Source organism: Watersipora subatra, chromosome 4 (genome assembly GCF_963576615.1).
Source record: "Watersipora subatra chromosome 4, tzWatSuba1.1, whole genome shotgun sequence".
In the NCBI taxonomy this organism is placed as follows: domain Eukaryota; kingdom Metazoa; phylum Bryozoa; class Gymnolaemata; order Cheilostomatida; family Watersiporidae; genus Watersipora; species Watersipora subatra.
In genome coordinates this window covers 25,788,783-25,807,547 of record NC_088711.1, presented here as the reverse complement: position 1 = coordinate 25,807,547, position 18,765 = coordinate 25,788,783, and the positions used below count along the sequence as shown (strand labels likewise).

General features: G+C 36.1%; 1 protein-coding gene across 2 annotated transcripts; it reads left to right on the top strand.

Annotated features, from left to right (window-relative positions):
• The first annotated feature begins 1,666 nt into the window (after positions 1 to 1,666).
• LOC137393568 (CTTNBP2 N-terminal-like protein) lies at positions 1,667 to 18,282 on the top strand. 2 transcript variants are annotated; one of them, XM_068080182.1, is made up of 8 exons: positions 1,667 to 1,768; positions 3,335 to 3,451; positions 5,202 to 5,300; positions 12,406 to 12,528; positions 13,927 to 14,043; positions 14,343 to 14,450; positions 15,176 to 15,277; positions 16,339 to 18,282. In XM_068080182.1, the coding sequence occupies exons 2-8, from the start codon at positions 3,392 to 3,394 to the stop codon at positions 17,653 to 17,655; spliced, it is 1,926 nt and encodes a 641-aa protein (XP_067936283.1). In that variant the 5' UTR covers positions 1,667 to 1,768; positions 3,335 to 3,391; the 3' UTR covers positions 17,656 to 18,282. The 2 variants fall into 2 exon arrangements, with proteins under 2 accessions (XP_067936283.1, XP_067936282.1); XM_068080181.1 differs by having other exon boundaries at positions 1,705 to 1,768; positions 3,332 to 3,451.
• Positions 18,283 to 18,765: the final 483 nt, after the last annotated feature.

Below are 18,765 nucleotides of genomic sequence, written 5' to 3'. Positions count from 1 at the left end.
TTCGCATTTGAATGGTGGTTCTATGCCCTCGGCAGCACATCTTACAAACAGTTTATGCCTACCCTCTCTTCTTCTCTCCTGTAAGGACTCAACACTTGTATCTTCTCGTAATTTTGTAAAACTTATCTGGCCCTTAATGTTAAAAATAAATCGTAGTGCTTTATTTGGCAACTTTTCAAGCTGTTTGACATGTTTATTTTGATAGGGATTCCAGATTTGTGAGGCATATTCTAGTGTTGGCCTTACTAAAGAAAAATAGGCAATCTTTTTTGTAGGGGTATCTGCAGATTTTAGCACCCTTCTGATCATTGCCAACTTCTGTGTAGACTTAGTTGTTATTTTGTCTATGTGTTCATTCTATTTTAGATCTGCTTGTAGTTGTAATCCGAGATAAGGAAAAGAAGACACTTTATTTAGATTTTGTCCACAGAAAGTATATCCAGGGTGGCTATTAATGTTTTTACCAATTTGTAAGAATGTGCACTTGTCAACATTAAATTTCATTTGCCACTTAGAAGCCCAAGCCTCTAATGCAGAAAGGTCTTGTTTTAAAAGCGTTAATTTGTCACTCGTGTTATACAGTATTGCATCATCGGCAAAAAGACGACACTGTGATTGAAGACAAGATGGTAAATCATTGATATATATCAGAAAAAGCAAAGAGCCCAAAACTGAGCCCTGTGGCACACCTGAACTGACTAGTTTTGTGTTAGACCTCTGACCCTCGATTTCAACAAATTGATGTCGATCGCTAAGAAAGTCAGATATCCAGGAAAGCAAGACATTGTTAATACCAATATGCAAAGTTTTCGATGATTAACGGTGTCAAATGCTTTAGAAAAGTCTAATATTATAACATCAGTTGTTTGTTTTTGATCATATAGGTGTGAAAGATGTCCAACAGTATGAGATAATTGAGTCTCGCAAGACCTATGAGGTCGAAAACCATGTTGACTGTCTACAAAAATGTTACCCTCCTTAAAAGTCTTATGCAAATATGAGGAAACTATGTGTTCTAAATGCTTGCACACTGTGCTAGTGAGGGAAATAGGTCTAAAATTGTTTGGTATTTGTTTGTTTCCCTTTTTGTGTATAGGTTGGACTCTACCCAGTTTCGAAATCGAAGGTAGTTTTGCTATTGCCCTTGCCAAAAATGTATAGTGATTTAGGACATTTATTCGACATTCCACAAATCTGACATTTGATACCAACCAACGTGTATCTTTTTAGAGACGTCAAAAACACAAAAGAGCTGCGTAAAAGATTTTAATTGCATCGTTAGATATTTTACGGCCTTTGAATTATGCTTTGCTATCGTCCGTAACTACGAAATTTGTTTTTAAATGTATGATTTTACTTGTTAATGTTGTTTAACATATTCAAAAAACTAATATCACAATTCAATTGCAATTTTTGTAACCCAATACCAAATTAAAAAAGTACTTTCGAGTAGAACAAATTATATGAACACTCACTTATTCTAGCCGCGCGTAAAATCTTCTATTAACGGCAACATCGCCGCAGAAGAAAAAAATCACAAATGAATCTGCTGGAAACGGTAAAATATGTGTCACGTGACTTAGTCTACTCTTGACTCGTTAAATAATAATCACATCCGTGGATTAAAATTCGATAGTATTATCGTCACCCAGCATAGATCTTGTTAGGGAAAATTGGCAAACTAGTGTGACTTAACCTTCAAATCTAAGACACAAGTTATGGTAATCCTTCGTGGTTTTTCAAGTTTCAACTTCAAATTTGTTAACTCGTAAGTACATTGCTTAGAAATAGTAATTTTCTGTTGTACTAAGTGAATTTGGTCATACGCTGGGCTAGAGTGAAATCACTAAATAAAAAATCATAGCTCCTGCTTAGTTCAGCTCTTTTCTTGGTTTCACTTTGTGCTAGTCTATGCTTAGTGAAGCGGTTTTAGGAGAAAAGTTGTGATAGTGCGTTGTTTGTGCATCTAGTTTATGATTATTACTGCTGCTTGCAGTGACATGTATCTATCTGCTACTTATCTGTAGTGAGTTTGTGCAGTGGACGCTGTAGCTGAAGAGTTTGCTTTAATACTGTCATGCAAACACGGTGTGTTTTTGCAACGTTGATGGCAGCTGTGGTTATTTTTTAAGTTTCATTATTGTATTACCAAAAAGTCTGTGTCGCTGGTACCTATACGTATTTAGTCTCGCAAAGCGAATGAACCTCGTTTGTCGTAGTGGCCGAAAGCTCAACCGTTAACTAATAAATTGTTGTGAAGCTAGAACAGTAAGCAACATTTATCATTGACAATAATTTATTAAAAGAATTTGTGAAAGCTGTTGATCCAAATTTATGTGATAAGCATATACGTGTATATTTAGTTGAAGTTGTTCAAAATGCTTCACAAGTTTATTTGACCTCTCATGAATTTACAAGTGTAACAAACTATCTTTGTTAATTGTTTATTAATCGCCTAGCTATCCTCTTGGCTGGAAGATTATTCATGGTTCTTTAGAGTTTGTATCATCAATCAAGTTGTAAAATTGATTCAAAATGTTAAATAGTAATATTGTTCGAATTAATATGCTTTTAGTAGCTTATTATTAAAATAAAAGATATATTTTGTTATTGCATTCATTTGGTGTGGTGACACGGTTTTTATTTTGCAGAGCTTTTTAATATTTGATTTTATAAGTTGTACAATAAGTGTTTCAAACCTTCTGCTTTCTCAGCGATTGAGTTTTTGAACTTATGTTATGCTTCATCATGGTGTTTTTATGGTGATAATAATTAATTGGTGATGTACACTTCTATTGTATCATATTAATAATACAGTTCAAATATCTGTTGGTGATACCATTATTCTTCATGAGTTGTTCAGCTTAGGCAGCGATCTATGTATAAAAATCGACATGTTCTCAACAACTAACATTTTTTTATTTCATATCAGTTAAATTGTATATAGTTTAGACTGCTCATTTTTACACTGCTACTGCATCATAGGACTATGCTACTGTACCATATTATGCTAATTTCAGGTTTTAGACATTTTAAAATAGTGAGGATTCTAGACTTTCATCCACGAGCCATTTGAATATGCTCTGGTTTGTTGTGGGATCGCTATGGTGAATTGGCAGTTATAATGCAATTATTTGGTATATTGAGTCATACGACTTTGTGTTGTTTAATTCTAATTAAACTTGGCAGTGTATATCTATTTATTCCAAATATTTACCTTGGTTATATTTATTAAAATGCTTCTAGGTTTTAAATTTGTCAGCTAGTATGAGCCTTATAAGTACCTGAGATTACCATCTGAGAGCTGTCAAAGTTCCTGTTTTACCATTAGTAGGAGATGCTGCTAAGAGCTTGCTCTTGTTATTCAAGCTTACGGTAGAGTTCCAGTATAATGGAAACTGGATACGATCAAACTGGCTGTCTTATGGATGAGCAGTCGACCAATGCTAAGGTTTGGTAATAACATCAATATACTGTATTCTGCATCCTTTTGCTAACAACTGTATAAGATGGATGCGTAGGCATTTGGCTACAAGTTCTTCACACGAAGGTGTTAGATGGTAACCATGGCAACTGAATCTCTGCATCAAATAATGATGATAACGATAATGTCAAATCCCTATTAGGCTATGTTTGGCATTAGGCTGTTTTTATTCATGTTATTTCAGAAGGTTTGCATGCGACTCTGTTGTACTCATAGGTCTGGATAAGTGCTGTGCCGTGCAGCCTGGTCCCATATCTCTTTGTTAGCCCATTAGCATTCCATAGATTCTTCAATTAAGATATTATGTAATAGAATGCATATGCTCTCCATAGAATAACAAACCAGTAGGACATGTGGCCTTCATGCTCTTTTTCGAATTCCATCAGTCCTATCCGTTTTGCAGTTCATCTCCCATCAACTTCATTTATAGCACAAACACTGACGTTTCCATTGTTTGAAGATATTCTTCATAAGAGTCGTTATTCCTTGAAATGAGTTGCTGGTTGTTTTTATGCGATAAAAAGCTAATGTATTTAATTTAGAAGATATCAGTTTTTTAGGTTGTTTAGGCTCGGCAACTGTTGAGCTAGCGCTACACTGTTGATGGTCATTTCCATTCATTAATTGTTGCGAAATTACAGCAGCAGGAATTAATTTCTTCATTAGTTAACCAATCATTAATGATCAGCTTTTTGCATTTTCAGAGTTAAAATCAAATCTGAGTGTATTATGATGGCATTTACAAAATAGTAGTAAATTTAAATCCATATACGCTCGAAAATTTACAATACTTGTTCTGTAATCTAAACCAGCGATTGCTTGTAAGGTTCAAATCTTTGAAGAATAGCATAAGAATAACATAAGGATTAATTCTTTTTCTAGGATAGAAATATTTGTATTACCATAGAATCTCTATTGGAACCCCACCTTAATTTGAATGTCACTTTTAATTAAGCGCCACCATAGGAGAAGGGTTAGAAAATAGAGCGCCATGGCATTCAAATGAGGTTTTCACGGTATATTGTGGCTTCAATAATCGAATGACGTTTCTTTAATGCATGATAGCAACTCAGTGTATGCAGTGAAACTTGACCCAATTTTCTGACAGTTAGCATTGTTAATCAAGGCATAATTACCAAATAAAATTTAGTTGCATTCCATTCTGGTACACTAAAAATGTTATCCAACGTTTTTGAATATTTTATGGATATAACATTGCTGTTATATACTGATCCTGGTTGACGGGTATCTTCAATTTGAGAAATATTTTTATGGAACATTCTTGAACATTTTGAGAAAAGATACACCTTCAGTGGCCACTTCATGTGATTACAAGAATTGGTGTGCGCTTGTTTCTTTGGTTCATAAGGCAGTTTTGTAGACGACATTTTTGTTTTTAATCACTGTTGAAAGCCCATGGAATGATGCTACACCATTGTAATAGAGAACTAGTTCCGGTGTATTATTCTGCAATGCATAACTTTTGTAATGAGACTACATCCTTGTCATTCATCTAGCTAACCTATAATTTAATATGGCCCAGGTTATGTATGATCTTCCTGCTAGTTGTTGTAACTGTGAGCATTTTGTATATGAATGGTAGTTGTATGTGGTCTGGTGAGGTAGGAGAAAGTTAAAATTAGTTAGCTGAATTTGGTAAACCAAAACCATTATGGCTAGTGCCTGATATTATACAATGTAACGTTACATTCCTCAGGCTAAGTTAGCTGAGCTAAGCAAGTCCGACCTGGTCGAGCTGATAGGGCACCTGGAGCATGAGGTGCACAGCAGAGACTCTGTCATCACTGAAATGATGGTGAGTAGATGTTGGCTCAGGCTATGTTTTGATTTATTGCCACATTATGGCTGGTGATTTCAAAGACGATGGGTTGTAGCTAGATAGTGTCAGGTTTGAGTCTTGGCGATTTCTCAACCGCATCCGCGATCCAAAGAAGCTAAAATCAATAGTCGGCGTAGTATTGGCTTGGCTTGTAAACTTTTTATGTAATCGCTTTGATGATGACGACTGGCTGGTAGTTTATCGTAAATTCAATGCGGCAACTGTGTGAATAGACACAGTTGATTTGTTATTGTCATTACTAGGAGATAACGTTTAACATTTGAGATAAAATCCAGGATGTTAAATGCAAACTGGTCTGAGAAACAGTTGGCTTTCGTTTATATGTTGGAATGAGTGTCGACTGGCATGAGAAATATCCTCAAGAGCAATTGTCGAATTGGATCAGATGGTGACCCTAATTGGACCAAAGTGATCATCAATATCACGGAAATGAGTGCTTACTGGCTTACCATTTCAGCATTTATTCTTGTGCTGTGGATAGTGCAATCTATGTTGGATATGTTCACGGTGTAGACATTGTTAAAGTCTTCGATGCGCAATATTATAGGGAGTCTGTGAACTAATGCATTTCTTTGCAACAGTTATTTTCCTTTACACTTTTCCTTAGTTCATATTTCTGTTTATATAGTTCGGAGATAAAATTTAAGGTCAGCATATTGTTAGAGAGTCTATTTATTTAATTTTTTAAATAACAGCATTTCCCTGGATAGAGTCGGTGTACAGTCATCAGTATCCAGCTCAGTTGAACTCAGTAATGATATCATAAATTACATTTCATATTTCTAGTGTCACATGTTTATCAAACAATGAAAATAGCTTTTATAGCTGATAAAATGGGAGTATTCATGGCCGATGCTGTTAATCTGACATAGGAAAATATGTTTTGCAGCATTTTCTTTAATCTTGCTAAATTTTCAATCGCCTGGCAAGATGCATAAGGGAACTTGAAGTTAATAGCATGTGTCATAGACATGGTAGAAGGTGCATAAGGGAACTCGAAGTTGATAATGTGTGTCCTAGACATGGTAGAAGGTGCATAAGGGAACTCGAAGTTGATAACATGTGTCATAGACATGGTAGAAAAAGACCAATATTCTTGTTTAGATGCATGCAACAGGGTTGTAGTTAAAAGTATAAGTTTTCCATTATCATTTGGGATCATCAAATACTCTTGTAAGATAATTACAAGACATCAGCATCGACTAGTGTTAAAGAAAGGATAGAATACTATATCTATTTTGTTTTTATACTGAATTTAAATTGATGGAACCACAGAACTAGAATAAATGGTGTTAAGTCAAATTCCTTTTAGTCATGTGGACTTCTATTAGCAAAAGCATTGTTTTTCACTCCATATGTTATGTATTTTTCTTTTTTTTTTATTCGTTCTAACAGCCATTGGTGTCTAAGTCATTCCACTTCAAGTTATAGCAGTTTAACTTACCCTCAGTCTTTAAACCGTTGAAATAGCATACGCTAACCAGAATGATATTTTAGCTAGAGTGATAGTTTCGTTTCATCACAAAGTTGGTTGAATGACGCCAATTTCAGAAGGAGTATCCCATTGCGCTTTAGCATTATAGTTCGAGTGCTAAATACCTTTCAATGGATGTTTATTGATTGGCAATAGCTGATAAAATCTAAAGATATTTCTTCAAACTCTAGCTAAGACTCTAAAATGTATCTCCTCATCTAAAAGCATAAAGAGCAAAAGATTTTTTTTACAATTTTTTTCTATTAGCATTGTAGTTGAAATGCCTGGACATTACCACGATTGCTCCAGATAATCATGAAAAACACAAAACATTACAATACACTTGCAAGGTTCCGAATATCTCAAAATCATTAGTCCTCAAATATTAGTTAACTTGAAAAGGCTAAGAACTGTTTGTAAGAACTAGGTGTCTACAATGTATTATAAACACGCATTAAAACTAGAATTTGAGTTGTTTTGTAAGCTATGACAATAATCGATCAAGTTAAGCACTGCTAATTTGTTAACCATCATACTCTCAAGTCATGCAGCAGCTGAGTGGAGCAGATGAGTGATAGTTTGATAATGATTTTATATCATGTAACTCAATATTAATAGAGTTGTATCATGTTCGACAGCACCTTCCAATTCTACAATATGGGTGCTCCAAGCCATATTTTCTGGAAATGGAAAGTTAGTTTTTTCCACATTACTACTCTACTATATGCACTCCATTAAAATATAAATTGATATTTTGAAGCAAGATGCTGTAAAACTGAAAACTTTTGCAATCAAAACCTTAAATAAAATTGTGCCAAAAGCTGGCCTGTAATCCATCAATTTACGAGAGCATTATGAAAGATGAGAGTTGTTCACTTTTGCTGTTGACCAATAGAATTTATTGGCCCTATAGGTTATTACGGCAGAAGAACCGTAATATAGGTTATGGTAATATATAGGTATTGTATTACTCTCTATAAGTTATTATGGCTGAATGATTTTAGCTCCATCGCTATTGTCATCCCAAATGACCAAAATCATAGCTGTTAATCTAAAGCGATCGTTTTTGATGTAGAATGTTGTTTGCAGCATGTACTGACCTTCACTCTTTGTTATTGGGTCAAATCAGATTTGTGGTGAAAGCTATTTGGGTGTATATCTTGAGTTAGGCAATTTCATTCGTAATAAATTCTTTCACAGTTCACAATGAGTTTATAAGAGTTCTTCGTTTTTATGATTATAAATGTTTTTACGTTTGTCAACCAACCATTTTTAGGTGTGTCATAGAATGTAAAAATAAAAATAGCGCAGTTTGGGATTCTGCAGGTCAAATACGTTTTAAGTTCTTCAAACAATTAATTGACACAAGTTTGGCTGTACATTGTCCATTTTTGTTGCATAATAAACACAAATAAAGAAAATATTTAAAGCATAACTGCCATGAACAGCTTTCATTGTTGTTCCATAGGTAAATCAGACACGCTGATTCCGATTTTGTATTCAAAATAAAGATTTGTCCACCGACTTTCAAAATAATTTTTGTTTTTGAAGGCTTTTTGCAGTGTTTCACTATCGGTGTCGCAATCGACACAACAAACACCCCCCCCCCCCCCCCATAACTATGTGATGTAGCCTAGCTTTTTAGGGATGGAAGCTTGGGATGTTTAGTCTGATCTAGAATTATATAAATGGGTGTCTTAAAACCCATTTTATCTAAATTCAGCCTTCAAAGTAATCTCAGTTTTGTCTGAAAGGTAAATAAGCTATTTAATATTGCTCGTAGTTTGTTGCAAGATGTTTACTAGGCTGAACGCTGAGAAAAATGAGCTCAAAAAAGCGCAATAGCGGCGCTAGCTTGTAATAAAATCGAGCTTTTTTGAGCTCATTTTCCTCGGCGCTCAGCCCATTGAACATCCTGCAACGAGATACAAGCAATGTTAAATAGCTTATCTACCTTTCAGAAAAGACTGAGATTACTTTGAAGGCTGAATTTAGATAATAATGGGTTTTAAGACACCCATCTCTATAATTCTAGATCGGACTAAACATCTCCAACTTCTGTCTCTAAAAAGCTAGGCTGTTCACAAATTTATGGGCGGGGCCTGTTGTGTCGTTTGCAACACCAATATTGAATTGCTGTAGAAAGCCTTCACAAACAAAAATGACTTCGAAAGTTAGTGGACCATTCTTTATTTTGAGTACAAAATCGGAATCAGCATGTCTGATTTACCTATGGAATCACAATAAAAGCTGTTTGTGACAGTTATGCTTTAATTATCAATCATACCGATCCTTACTTGTTAAAACCGCTGGTTTTGTCATACTAAAGACTAGGCATATTTTAAAGCATGTTTTTTTTTCAATTCTCAGTATCGGTAGAATTCTGACATCATATACGTGTATGTAGATGCTTGGGATCTTTCACTGCGCAGAAGAACCGTAATATTTCACTTATGCTTTCACTATGCATGCAAACAATTTCGTTCGTTTTTAATGAAAAGAGTTATTTTGTACATAATTTAACACTTTTTCTCCCGAGGTGGTTCATATTTGTGGATTACTTGTAAGATGGGAAGCTATAAGGGTGAACCAAATTTCTATAAATATGAAAATACATGGTCATTATGGCTGACACTAGCATTGAACACTAGTGTGCGTGTGTCTATAGCGAGCGTATGTGTCTATAGCGAGTGTATGTGTCTATAGAGAGTGCATGTGTCTATTATAATAGAGAGTGCATGTGTCTATAGAGAGTGCATGTGTCTATAGAGAGTGCGTGTGTCTATAGAGAGTGCATGTGTCTATAGAGAGTTCATGTGTCTATAAAGAGTGCATGTGTCTATAGAGGGTGCATGTGTCTATAGAGGGTGCATGTGTCTATAGAGGGTGCATGTGTCTATAGAGGGTGCATGTGTCTATAGAGGGTGTATGTGTCTATGGAGAGTGTATGTGTCTATGGAGAATGCATGTGTCTATGGAGAGTGCATGTGTCTATAGAGAGTTCATGTGTCTATAGAGAGTTCATGTGTCTATAGAGAGTTCATGTGTCTATAAAGAGTTCATCTGTCTATAATGAGTTCATGTGTCTATAGAGAGTTCATGTGTCTATAGAGAGTTCATGTGTCTATAGAGAGTGCATGGGTCTATAGTGAGTGCATGTGTCTATAGTGAGTGCATGTGTCTATAGAGAGTGCATGTGTCTATAGAGAGTGTATGTGTCTATAGAGAGTGTATGTGTCTATAGAGAGTGCATGTGTCTATAGAGAGTGCATGCGTCTATAGAGAGTGCATGCGTCTATAGAGAGTGCATGCGTCTATAGAGAGTGCATGCGTCTATTATAGACAGTGCATGCGTCTATAGAGGGTGCATGGCATGTGTCTATAGAGGGTGCATGGCATGTGTCTATAGAGGGTGCATGGCATGTGTCTATAGAGAGTGCATGGCATGTGTCTATAGAGAGTGCATGGCATGTGTCTATAGAGAGTGTATGTGTGTATAGAGAGTGTATGCGTCTATAGAGAGTGTATGTGTCTATAGTGAGTGCATGATATTTATGTCTCCTGCATTTTCATGATTGGCTGGTTGATGGTTAAAAATTAAAATGAACCCGAAACGTATTGAAAGAATTTTAGGTGGATTTATGATGAAATCTAGTCATTGAAAAATAGTATTACGCCATACAAAATTAAAAAATATATTGTAAAAAGTATGTCGGCAAGAACAAAAGATTACACCTCCAGTATGTTTCTAAAGTTGCAAGGTTGGCGCTAGTTCTAGTGTTGTGCAATGCCTCACATTTCAGGCTTTCAGCATTCATCGATATCTTTTTTTTACCATTTTCTGCATCCAACTTTATTGGCTAACACCAAGAGTGAACAACTCTCATCTTACATAATGCCATCGTAATTGGGTGGATTACATGTAAGCTTTTTGCATACTTTTATTAAAGGTTTTGATTATAAAAGTTTTTAGCTTAACTGTATCTCATCACCAAACGTCAATATATTCATATTTTAATGGAGTGCATATAGTAGAGTAGTAATGTAGAAAAAAACTAACTTTCCATATCCATAAGATATGGCTTGAAGCAACCATATTGTAGAATTGGAAGGTGCTGGTGCACATGATACAACTCTAACAATATTGAGTTACATGATATAAAATCATTGTCAAACTACTGCTCATCTGCTCCACTCAGCTGCATGACTTGTGACTATAATGGTTAACAAATTAGCAGTGCTTAACTTGATCGATTATTGTCATAGCTTACAAAACAACTTAAATTCTAGTTTTAATGCATTTTTATATTACATTGTAGACACCTAGTTCTTACACACAGTTCTTAGCCTTTTCAAGTTAACCATTATTTGAGGACTAATTATTTTGAGATACAGTGGACCCGCCATACGAAATAATTCATTCCAGTGTTGACATCATAAGACGTAAATATTGTATAGAGGAGTATATGAACCCATAGCAATTATCTAACGCAAACACTTCCTGGTAGAAAACATCAAAATTTTATATACGTCCTGTACATATTAAAATTAGTTACAAAATAGTATGTTTACCTTAATAACGATAATTACCCCCAGTAACTTCCGCGTATTTATTTAGTGGTTATGATCTGCAATAAAAGTTAACATCAACATGTACTATGCGCAGTACGTACCATGGGGAGTTCTTACCTTCCAGACTATGTACCATGGGGAGTACTTACCTTCCAGACTATGTACCATGGGGAGTACTTACCTTCCAGACTATGTACCATGGGGAGTACTTACCTTCCAGACTATGTACCATGGGGAGTACTTACCTTCCAGACTATGTACCATGGGGAGTACTTACCTTCCAGACAGACGTATAACATAAACTTTGAATTTAACTTATGAATTTAGACTAAACACACTTGAAGCTAAGTTCTAGGATGGTTTTTAGCTAAACTAAACTGTAATCTTTTCATCGTGTAAATTCATATCACCTATCTGTTTTCAGTTTTTTACTATAACTTAAAATGAATAATGTTGAAATGAGAGAGTGTGCATCATATCTCTTTCAAGTGTTGTGGGAGGGATTTCGGCAAATAGCATATCAGTATCTTCGTTTCTCCGACATATTCAGCACCCCGACTGCCAAATTTGAATTTGGAGAGAAACTTTTGTTGATTTCGTATGTCGAAAAAAATGTCGAATGGCGAAAAAACATCGTATTCCACTCATATGGTGAAAAAAATCGTATAACAGAGTAATCGTAACTTGGGGTGCACTGTGTTTGGAACCTCATTGGTGTATTGTAATATGTTTTGTGTCGTTCATGCTTCTTTTGAGCAGTTGTGGTAACATAGTAGCATTCTAAATGCTTGCAATGCTGATGAACAAAATGTTTTGCTCTTGCATGCAGATGAGCAGATCTATTTTAGAAAGTTAATGATTTATCAGCTATCGCCATTCAATGATCATCAATTGAAATTGTTGTTAGTACTCGTGCTAATATTATGGCCGAGTTTGACTATAATGACATACTGCACTCCCAGGAAGTTAATACGGATGTTTGAGTCTAGGTGTTTTTTTAAATTTCTGTTTCAGCATCAGCAGACTCGGGAGGTACTTTATCAGTCCAAGTATGGTCGATTTGGTGTTTCTGACCCCTTTACGGCTTTGCAAAGAGACTCTGATCAGGTTACGAATGATAACTTTGATCACAATCAGGTTTGTGAGCTTTTACTTGAACGTATGGTAGGAGACAATGCCATATCTATAGATTACGTGTGATAGGGGACAATGCCATATATATTATATATATATCTATAGACTGCGTCTGGTCGGGCACAAATGCTATATGCATCTATAAACTGCATATGGTTGGAAGCAATGTGATATCTATCTATAGACTCCATTTAATAAGAGACGGACAGTCATATCTATAGATTACATGTGGTAAGAGGCAATGCCAAATCTATAGACTTTGCGATAGATGACAATGCAGTATCTATATAGTATATATATATATCCTTCCTATATATATATATCTTAGTGTTTGTTTGTCTGTCATTTGTGTTTCCCGTTATAGCGATAAAGTTTTAGGAACAAAAAATCTGCTTCGTAGTGGATTTCAACTCAAAACCTCCAAATCAGCAGGCAGACATTTTATCTACTAAGCCACACAGCTTACTTGCAATACAATAGAATAACAGTGCGCATAGTTATTACATCTGCCAATCTTTAATGGCAAAATTGGTTTAAATACCTACGCTTCACGCTTGAACTAATTTACTAGAAGAAGAATTTTACTAGGAGAAAGATGGGTGGCTACACTTCCTCAAAATGCTATAAATATATGTATATACATGTATAGCGTAAACTTAACTAAACTTATTGCACACGCAGAAATAAACAAACATCTTCATTTAAAAGTTGGATGGTAAATAAATGGTGATTTTTTGTGCCCAAATTTTTTATTGTTCAACGTTGGACATTCAGTTAATGTATTCAGGTAGTGTAGGGAAGAGACACTGTCATATCTATTTATATCCTATATATAGGATATAAATAAGATCACAGTGGCCCGCATCACATATGGTAGGCGATGCTGTCATGTCAAATATATCTTGTCTGGTAGGAAATATGGCAATGACATCATTACACTGGTATGATTTCCTGTAGCCAGACATTAAGACCATCATTTGTCATCTCCGAGGAATGTGATATTTCAAAAAAGACAGTTGTTGCACTGAAATAGATGAGTAACTGAAGTGGAATGTAAGACAACTGATCTTTCAATTGTCGCAAGTATTTGCTGTGATGGGTGTAAAATTGCATTGCCATAGAAATATTACTCATTTCTGCTAGACTGGTTAACAAGGTCGCTCATGGTTATAAAGTACTACCTAAGCATGTTATAAGTCAGTGTTTTTCATGTTCTATCAGGGTCTGCTTGCATGTCAGATACGGTGTAGGTCTCCTTGAATAGGGTTGGGCTAGCACACTGTGATTTGTAATTTTGCAATAAATATTTTTAAAGATCACCACCTTTGGTTGTTTTTTGGAAAACAAGATAATTGTAGTTAAAATTTTTCTTTAATAACCAAACATTATCGCCTTCCTCAGGTGAAATCTCTCTTCGATAACCAACTCCAACAACTAGAAAATCTGATAGAAACACAGAGGCGAGCCCAGTCAACCATGAGAGAGCAGAAGTTGTCTGCTGACGAAAGATATAAGAAGGTAACTCCTATTCAGTTGTTTACACCTAGCACTAAATCGAACACTGATGGGCTCTCATTTGTATTTACATTTTACTGGATTGGATAGCTCTATAGATACTCTCTTGTGATTGTTTTATTCACTTTATGCTCATTTATTTTGACATCTCTTTATTATTATTGTTTTTGTACTTCTGGCAATAATATATATGTATTTTGCCAAAAGATTTGTTTGTATATTTGAGTTGTAGACCGTTTAAGGCGATTATATTTCAAACCAATTACTTAACTGTAATTTTTTTTATCATTTGCTTATGATAGGTTTGCCATGAGTTGGAGGAGGCAAGGAAAAAGCATGCACGAGACACAGCCCAAGGTGATGACGTCACAGTAGCTCTAGAAAAAGAACGAGAAAAACTTCAGCAGGATGTGAGTTTGTTAAATACAATTATTCTTGGTGCAGCTCAATTTAGATAAATTAAAATATTACGATATTTCTAGTTTTTTTCATGTGCAAAACTCACCAGGTTGAACTACTTGCTACATATCGCCTCCTTGTTTTGAACTTGCTTTTGTATGTCCCTGTATTTTATGCAAATATCAATTGCCACCGTCTATCTGTAAGTGTTTATTAGATGATGGCATGTTGAAGATTGCTCATGCAATTGTGTGTACCAACAGAACGAGTTTCTATGCGCATTTTGCGCGTGGCATAGTTGAAGCGTAACCAGTGGCCAATTACTAAGTGGTATAACAACCTTATATCAAGGCCGTATTGCGAAGCTCAGCATTTTTTGTGAGAAAACCAAAAGCAAAGGTATTGATGATTTTAGTATTTCCCATGTGATGCCACTTTTGTTTTTCTGCTGGACAGGAAAAGGGTCCATAAACAATGTTGCGCGGTATAACCTTCATCAACATTGTTATTCAAAGCATTTCATTTAAAAATGTATGGTACATTGATGAATTAATGCATGTACACTGACCTATTGCCACACGTCGCCGAACCAAATCTTTGATTATCATCACCTCCCGGAAACTTGCGTAGTGTTAGGATGCTTTCATTATATCAAATATTGTTTCTAGCTTGCGTATACAAAGAATCAACTTGCGGAGTGTTAGGATTCTTTCATTATATCCAATATTGTTTCTAGCTTGCGTATACAAAGAACCAACTGAAGAAGTGTGAGAAGGAGCTGCGGCGGACCAAGTCACAGTTAGAGCAGGAATCTATGACTGCGGTTAAACACAAACAGGTATAGAATCTCTCAGCTCCCCTATACACTGACCTTCATATCTGAAGATGCTCATATCTAGTTTCTGTAGAAGCTTGAGTGCCTGCTATCTTGTTTATAAGATAACAGGCACTTTTACAGGGTCAGTTCCGGGTGCTGAATCCATTATCTTTACTTATCTTTTGCGCAGTTTTACTTTCATCAAAAACAGAATTAGCTTGTTGGTTTAGTTATCAGACATTGTTACATTAGAACAGGGAGTTGTCTGCATATGTCTACTTTTCAGTTGAGGGTTGCGTATAATAATAGTAGGCCTATATGATCGACTAGTATGATCCTGTGATAGTAGGCCTATATGATCGACTAGTATGATCCTGTGATAGTAGGCCTATATGATCGACTAGTATGATCCTGTGATAGTAGGCCTATATGATCGACTAGTATGATCCTGTGATAGTAGGCCTATATGATCGACTAGTATGATCCTGTCATAGTCGGCCTATATGATCGACTAGTATGATCCTGTGATAGTCGGCCTTTATGATCGACTAGTATGATCCTGCACGGACCCTTTACGACGTCTAAGCGACTCAGTTGTTGATGTTGCTTCATTGGCTGTGTGTACTCACTAAAACCCCTTGAGATCTTTAATGGGTTTTTTACTCCAGGGTTGCAATAAGATTGGTTTTTATTGAGTTTAAAATTTATATAGATTTAAAAATAGATAATTTTTTAAATTGGAAAAACAATATGATGATTTGAGTTTCACCACGTTTTGACAAGAATGTTTGTAAGATGCAAATGAAATTCATGCGGACATACAAAAACATAAAAAAGTTATTTTAAAGTTGGAGATGGCAATCAATTGTCTTATTGCATCTGACATCATTATCAAACAAATACGGTATGTGATTGTTGTTAATTATCATGTTCACTTTGCTCAAATAATATTTTCATGAACAGTTCTAGTGCTGTAAGGAAAGTAGTTACTATTAAAAATTAGTTTACATTGGATCCATACCGTTTGTGAAGCTAAGAGTACTTGTGTTCACATGTTGTTGCAAAAAAAGGTATGTTGGCAGGTTGCACTGGATTTAATCAAGGAGCGTCGTAGGATGGTGTCTATGGTAGCCGAATCGGAGAAGAAAAATCAAGCCATCGCGCAGTTGCTGCAGAAGGAACAAGCTGACAACAAGAAATGTGAGAATAGCAAGCTTCTGCAACTCGAAGCTCGTATGGAGAAGCAACTGATGGATTTTGACATAGAACGAGAGCAGTACAAAACGAAACTGCGCAAGGAAGAGAATAAGGTGAAGGATCTACTTCATCAACTGACCGATATTAAAGAGACTGTGCTAAGTTTGCAGCAGGAGTCAAGTGAGGCAGTGTTTGATATCGGTAGTGTTACTGGTACAACTGGACTGCAGCCAGCTACATCCCCAGCTCTCACCTCATCTAGCATTGTGACTCCCGTTTCGCTTATCAAATCTATATCACAGACTGTGACTGTCAGTAAGGCTATCTCCACACCATTGTCGACTACAGAGGTCAAGGTAGATGCTTCACCTGTTAAGATTCGCACCCCGGCTAGACCTCAGCAGTCAAGGCCGGCTAGCGATATAACTGCTGGTCAGCCAAGACTTGCACCAACCTCGGAGCCAAGGCAAAGGGCTGCGCTACCACCTACTAGCCCGAAACCAAACGTTATACTTAGACCACAGGGGGACATTCATGGAAGTCCCGCAAACCGTCCTTTACATTATCGGCCAGAACTTTCAGCCAACCGCCCAACTGGAATAGCTAGTTCACCAGCATTACGGGCAGCCGGTCAAGGAATGCAAGGTCAAGGTAGCAATGCAAAACAAACTAGCCTGAGTGGCAAGCCAGTCACTGGAGAGCAAGGATCTTATGTGTCAGGCGCAACCCTTGGTACAACCATTCCAAATCGAATACCCAATAGGGTCAGCAGTGCTCCTGCTGCCTCTCATCTTTCTTCTTACAATAATAAACAATCTCTTACTATATTGGCCAATAAACCGGCTAACTCAGCGATTCAAGTTTCAACCACTGCCGTTACCAATATAAACTCTAGGGCAGCGGTCCTGTCTCCGCGATCAGCATCAGTGCCTCCACATCTTGGCACTCCATTGACTATCATTGATCCGAGGCTAGTCGGTACGTCTTCTGTAAGTGTAGCAAACTGGAGGAATAGTGTTTCACTATCATCCAGCAACTCAAGCGCTGGACATATTGCACCAACAACTGTTAGTCTCATTTCTCCAATAGATAAATCAGCAATGTCGGGTGGAACTGGCTCCAAGCCCAAACCGCCTCCACCAGTAAGGAATGTGTCACTGCCTTCTGCAAAAAAATTTCATCCTATTGAAAATACTTCATAACATTTTCAATGGCTGGACTGACAGTAATGAAATCTCATTTGACGCCCGCCCATGATAGAATCTGCTGTCTAATTGACAACCAGTTTGTATGAGCATTTTACATACTTTTAATGAAGTCTTCAAAATTATCTGAGTTTAGTAGTAGTCTACATATTCTTGTGGTATATGTATTCATTTATTGTATTTTATTTATTGACTCGCAGAATGATTACTATTACAAATTTAGTGCTCAAATATAGTGTGTTATTATTAACAATAAGACAAGATGCAATATGGAACATTTATTGCATTGTAGATTTATGTACATGCAGTGAATAACATAGGTAGAGCACATCACATTTATCAGTGTAACTGTTACTATGAATATATTTGTGTCGTCATGTAAATTTATTGTTTTAACGAGTCATCGTAGCAATGTGAACCTTACTGTGATATGGGTTGCTTTTCACATATCCTAAAACTTGTGAAGGCGATAATGTTAATAGGAACTATATATAAGTTTGTGATGCATAATATATTATACTACTTAATAGCGCTAGTCATGTCTAATAAATTCGTTCTGCTGAAATAATTTTTTTTTAATGCCTATCAATATTTGCAAAACCTTTTATGCAATAAAGATGAAGACTTGGGTCAGTTATGAGTGTAAGTGGTTCCAAATATGGCCTTGCTGAGATTTTGAGGATGGCTGATGCTTCCCTTATTTTGTATAGTTTATTAGCAGCACACAGTGGACTATTTGATTGAACATTATTCGAAGAATAAGTAAACGCCTGGCTCGCAGCGCTTGTTTTTGGTCATTGTGCTAAAACGTTTTGGCAACAGTTCAATAGTGGAAGTTGTCCTTTCATATCGAATACATCACCTCAAGTTATTAGGTAATTATTATCTGTTGTAATTTACATGTATTGAGTCCATTTAGTTTCTAGTCATGCATAGCATGACCACAAAACTAATCCTAGCCGTGATTCATCTACTATACAGTCACGACTATTCTATCACGTTCTATTCTATTCGTCTCAAATAGCTTTATGAATGCACAAAAAATGCCATAGATTTCGGCCCATGTTTACACACTAGTCTTATGTAGGCTTAGCTTCGTAGTAAGTG

Coding starts and splice junctions, on each gene's coding strand:
- LOC137393568 (XM_068080182.1), top strand. CDS start 3,392: ATGGAAACTGGATACGATCAAACTGGCTGTCTTATGGATGAGCAGTCG. Junction 5,301..12,405: donor CTGTCATCACTGAAATGATG/GTGAGTAGATGT, acceptor TTTCTGTTTCAG/CATCAGCAGACTCGGGAGGT. Junction 12,529..13,926: donor ATAACTTTGATCACAATCAG/GTTTGTGAGCTT, acceptor CGCCTTCCTCAG/GTGAAATCTCTCTTCGATAA.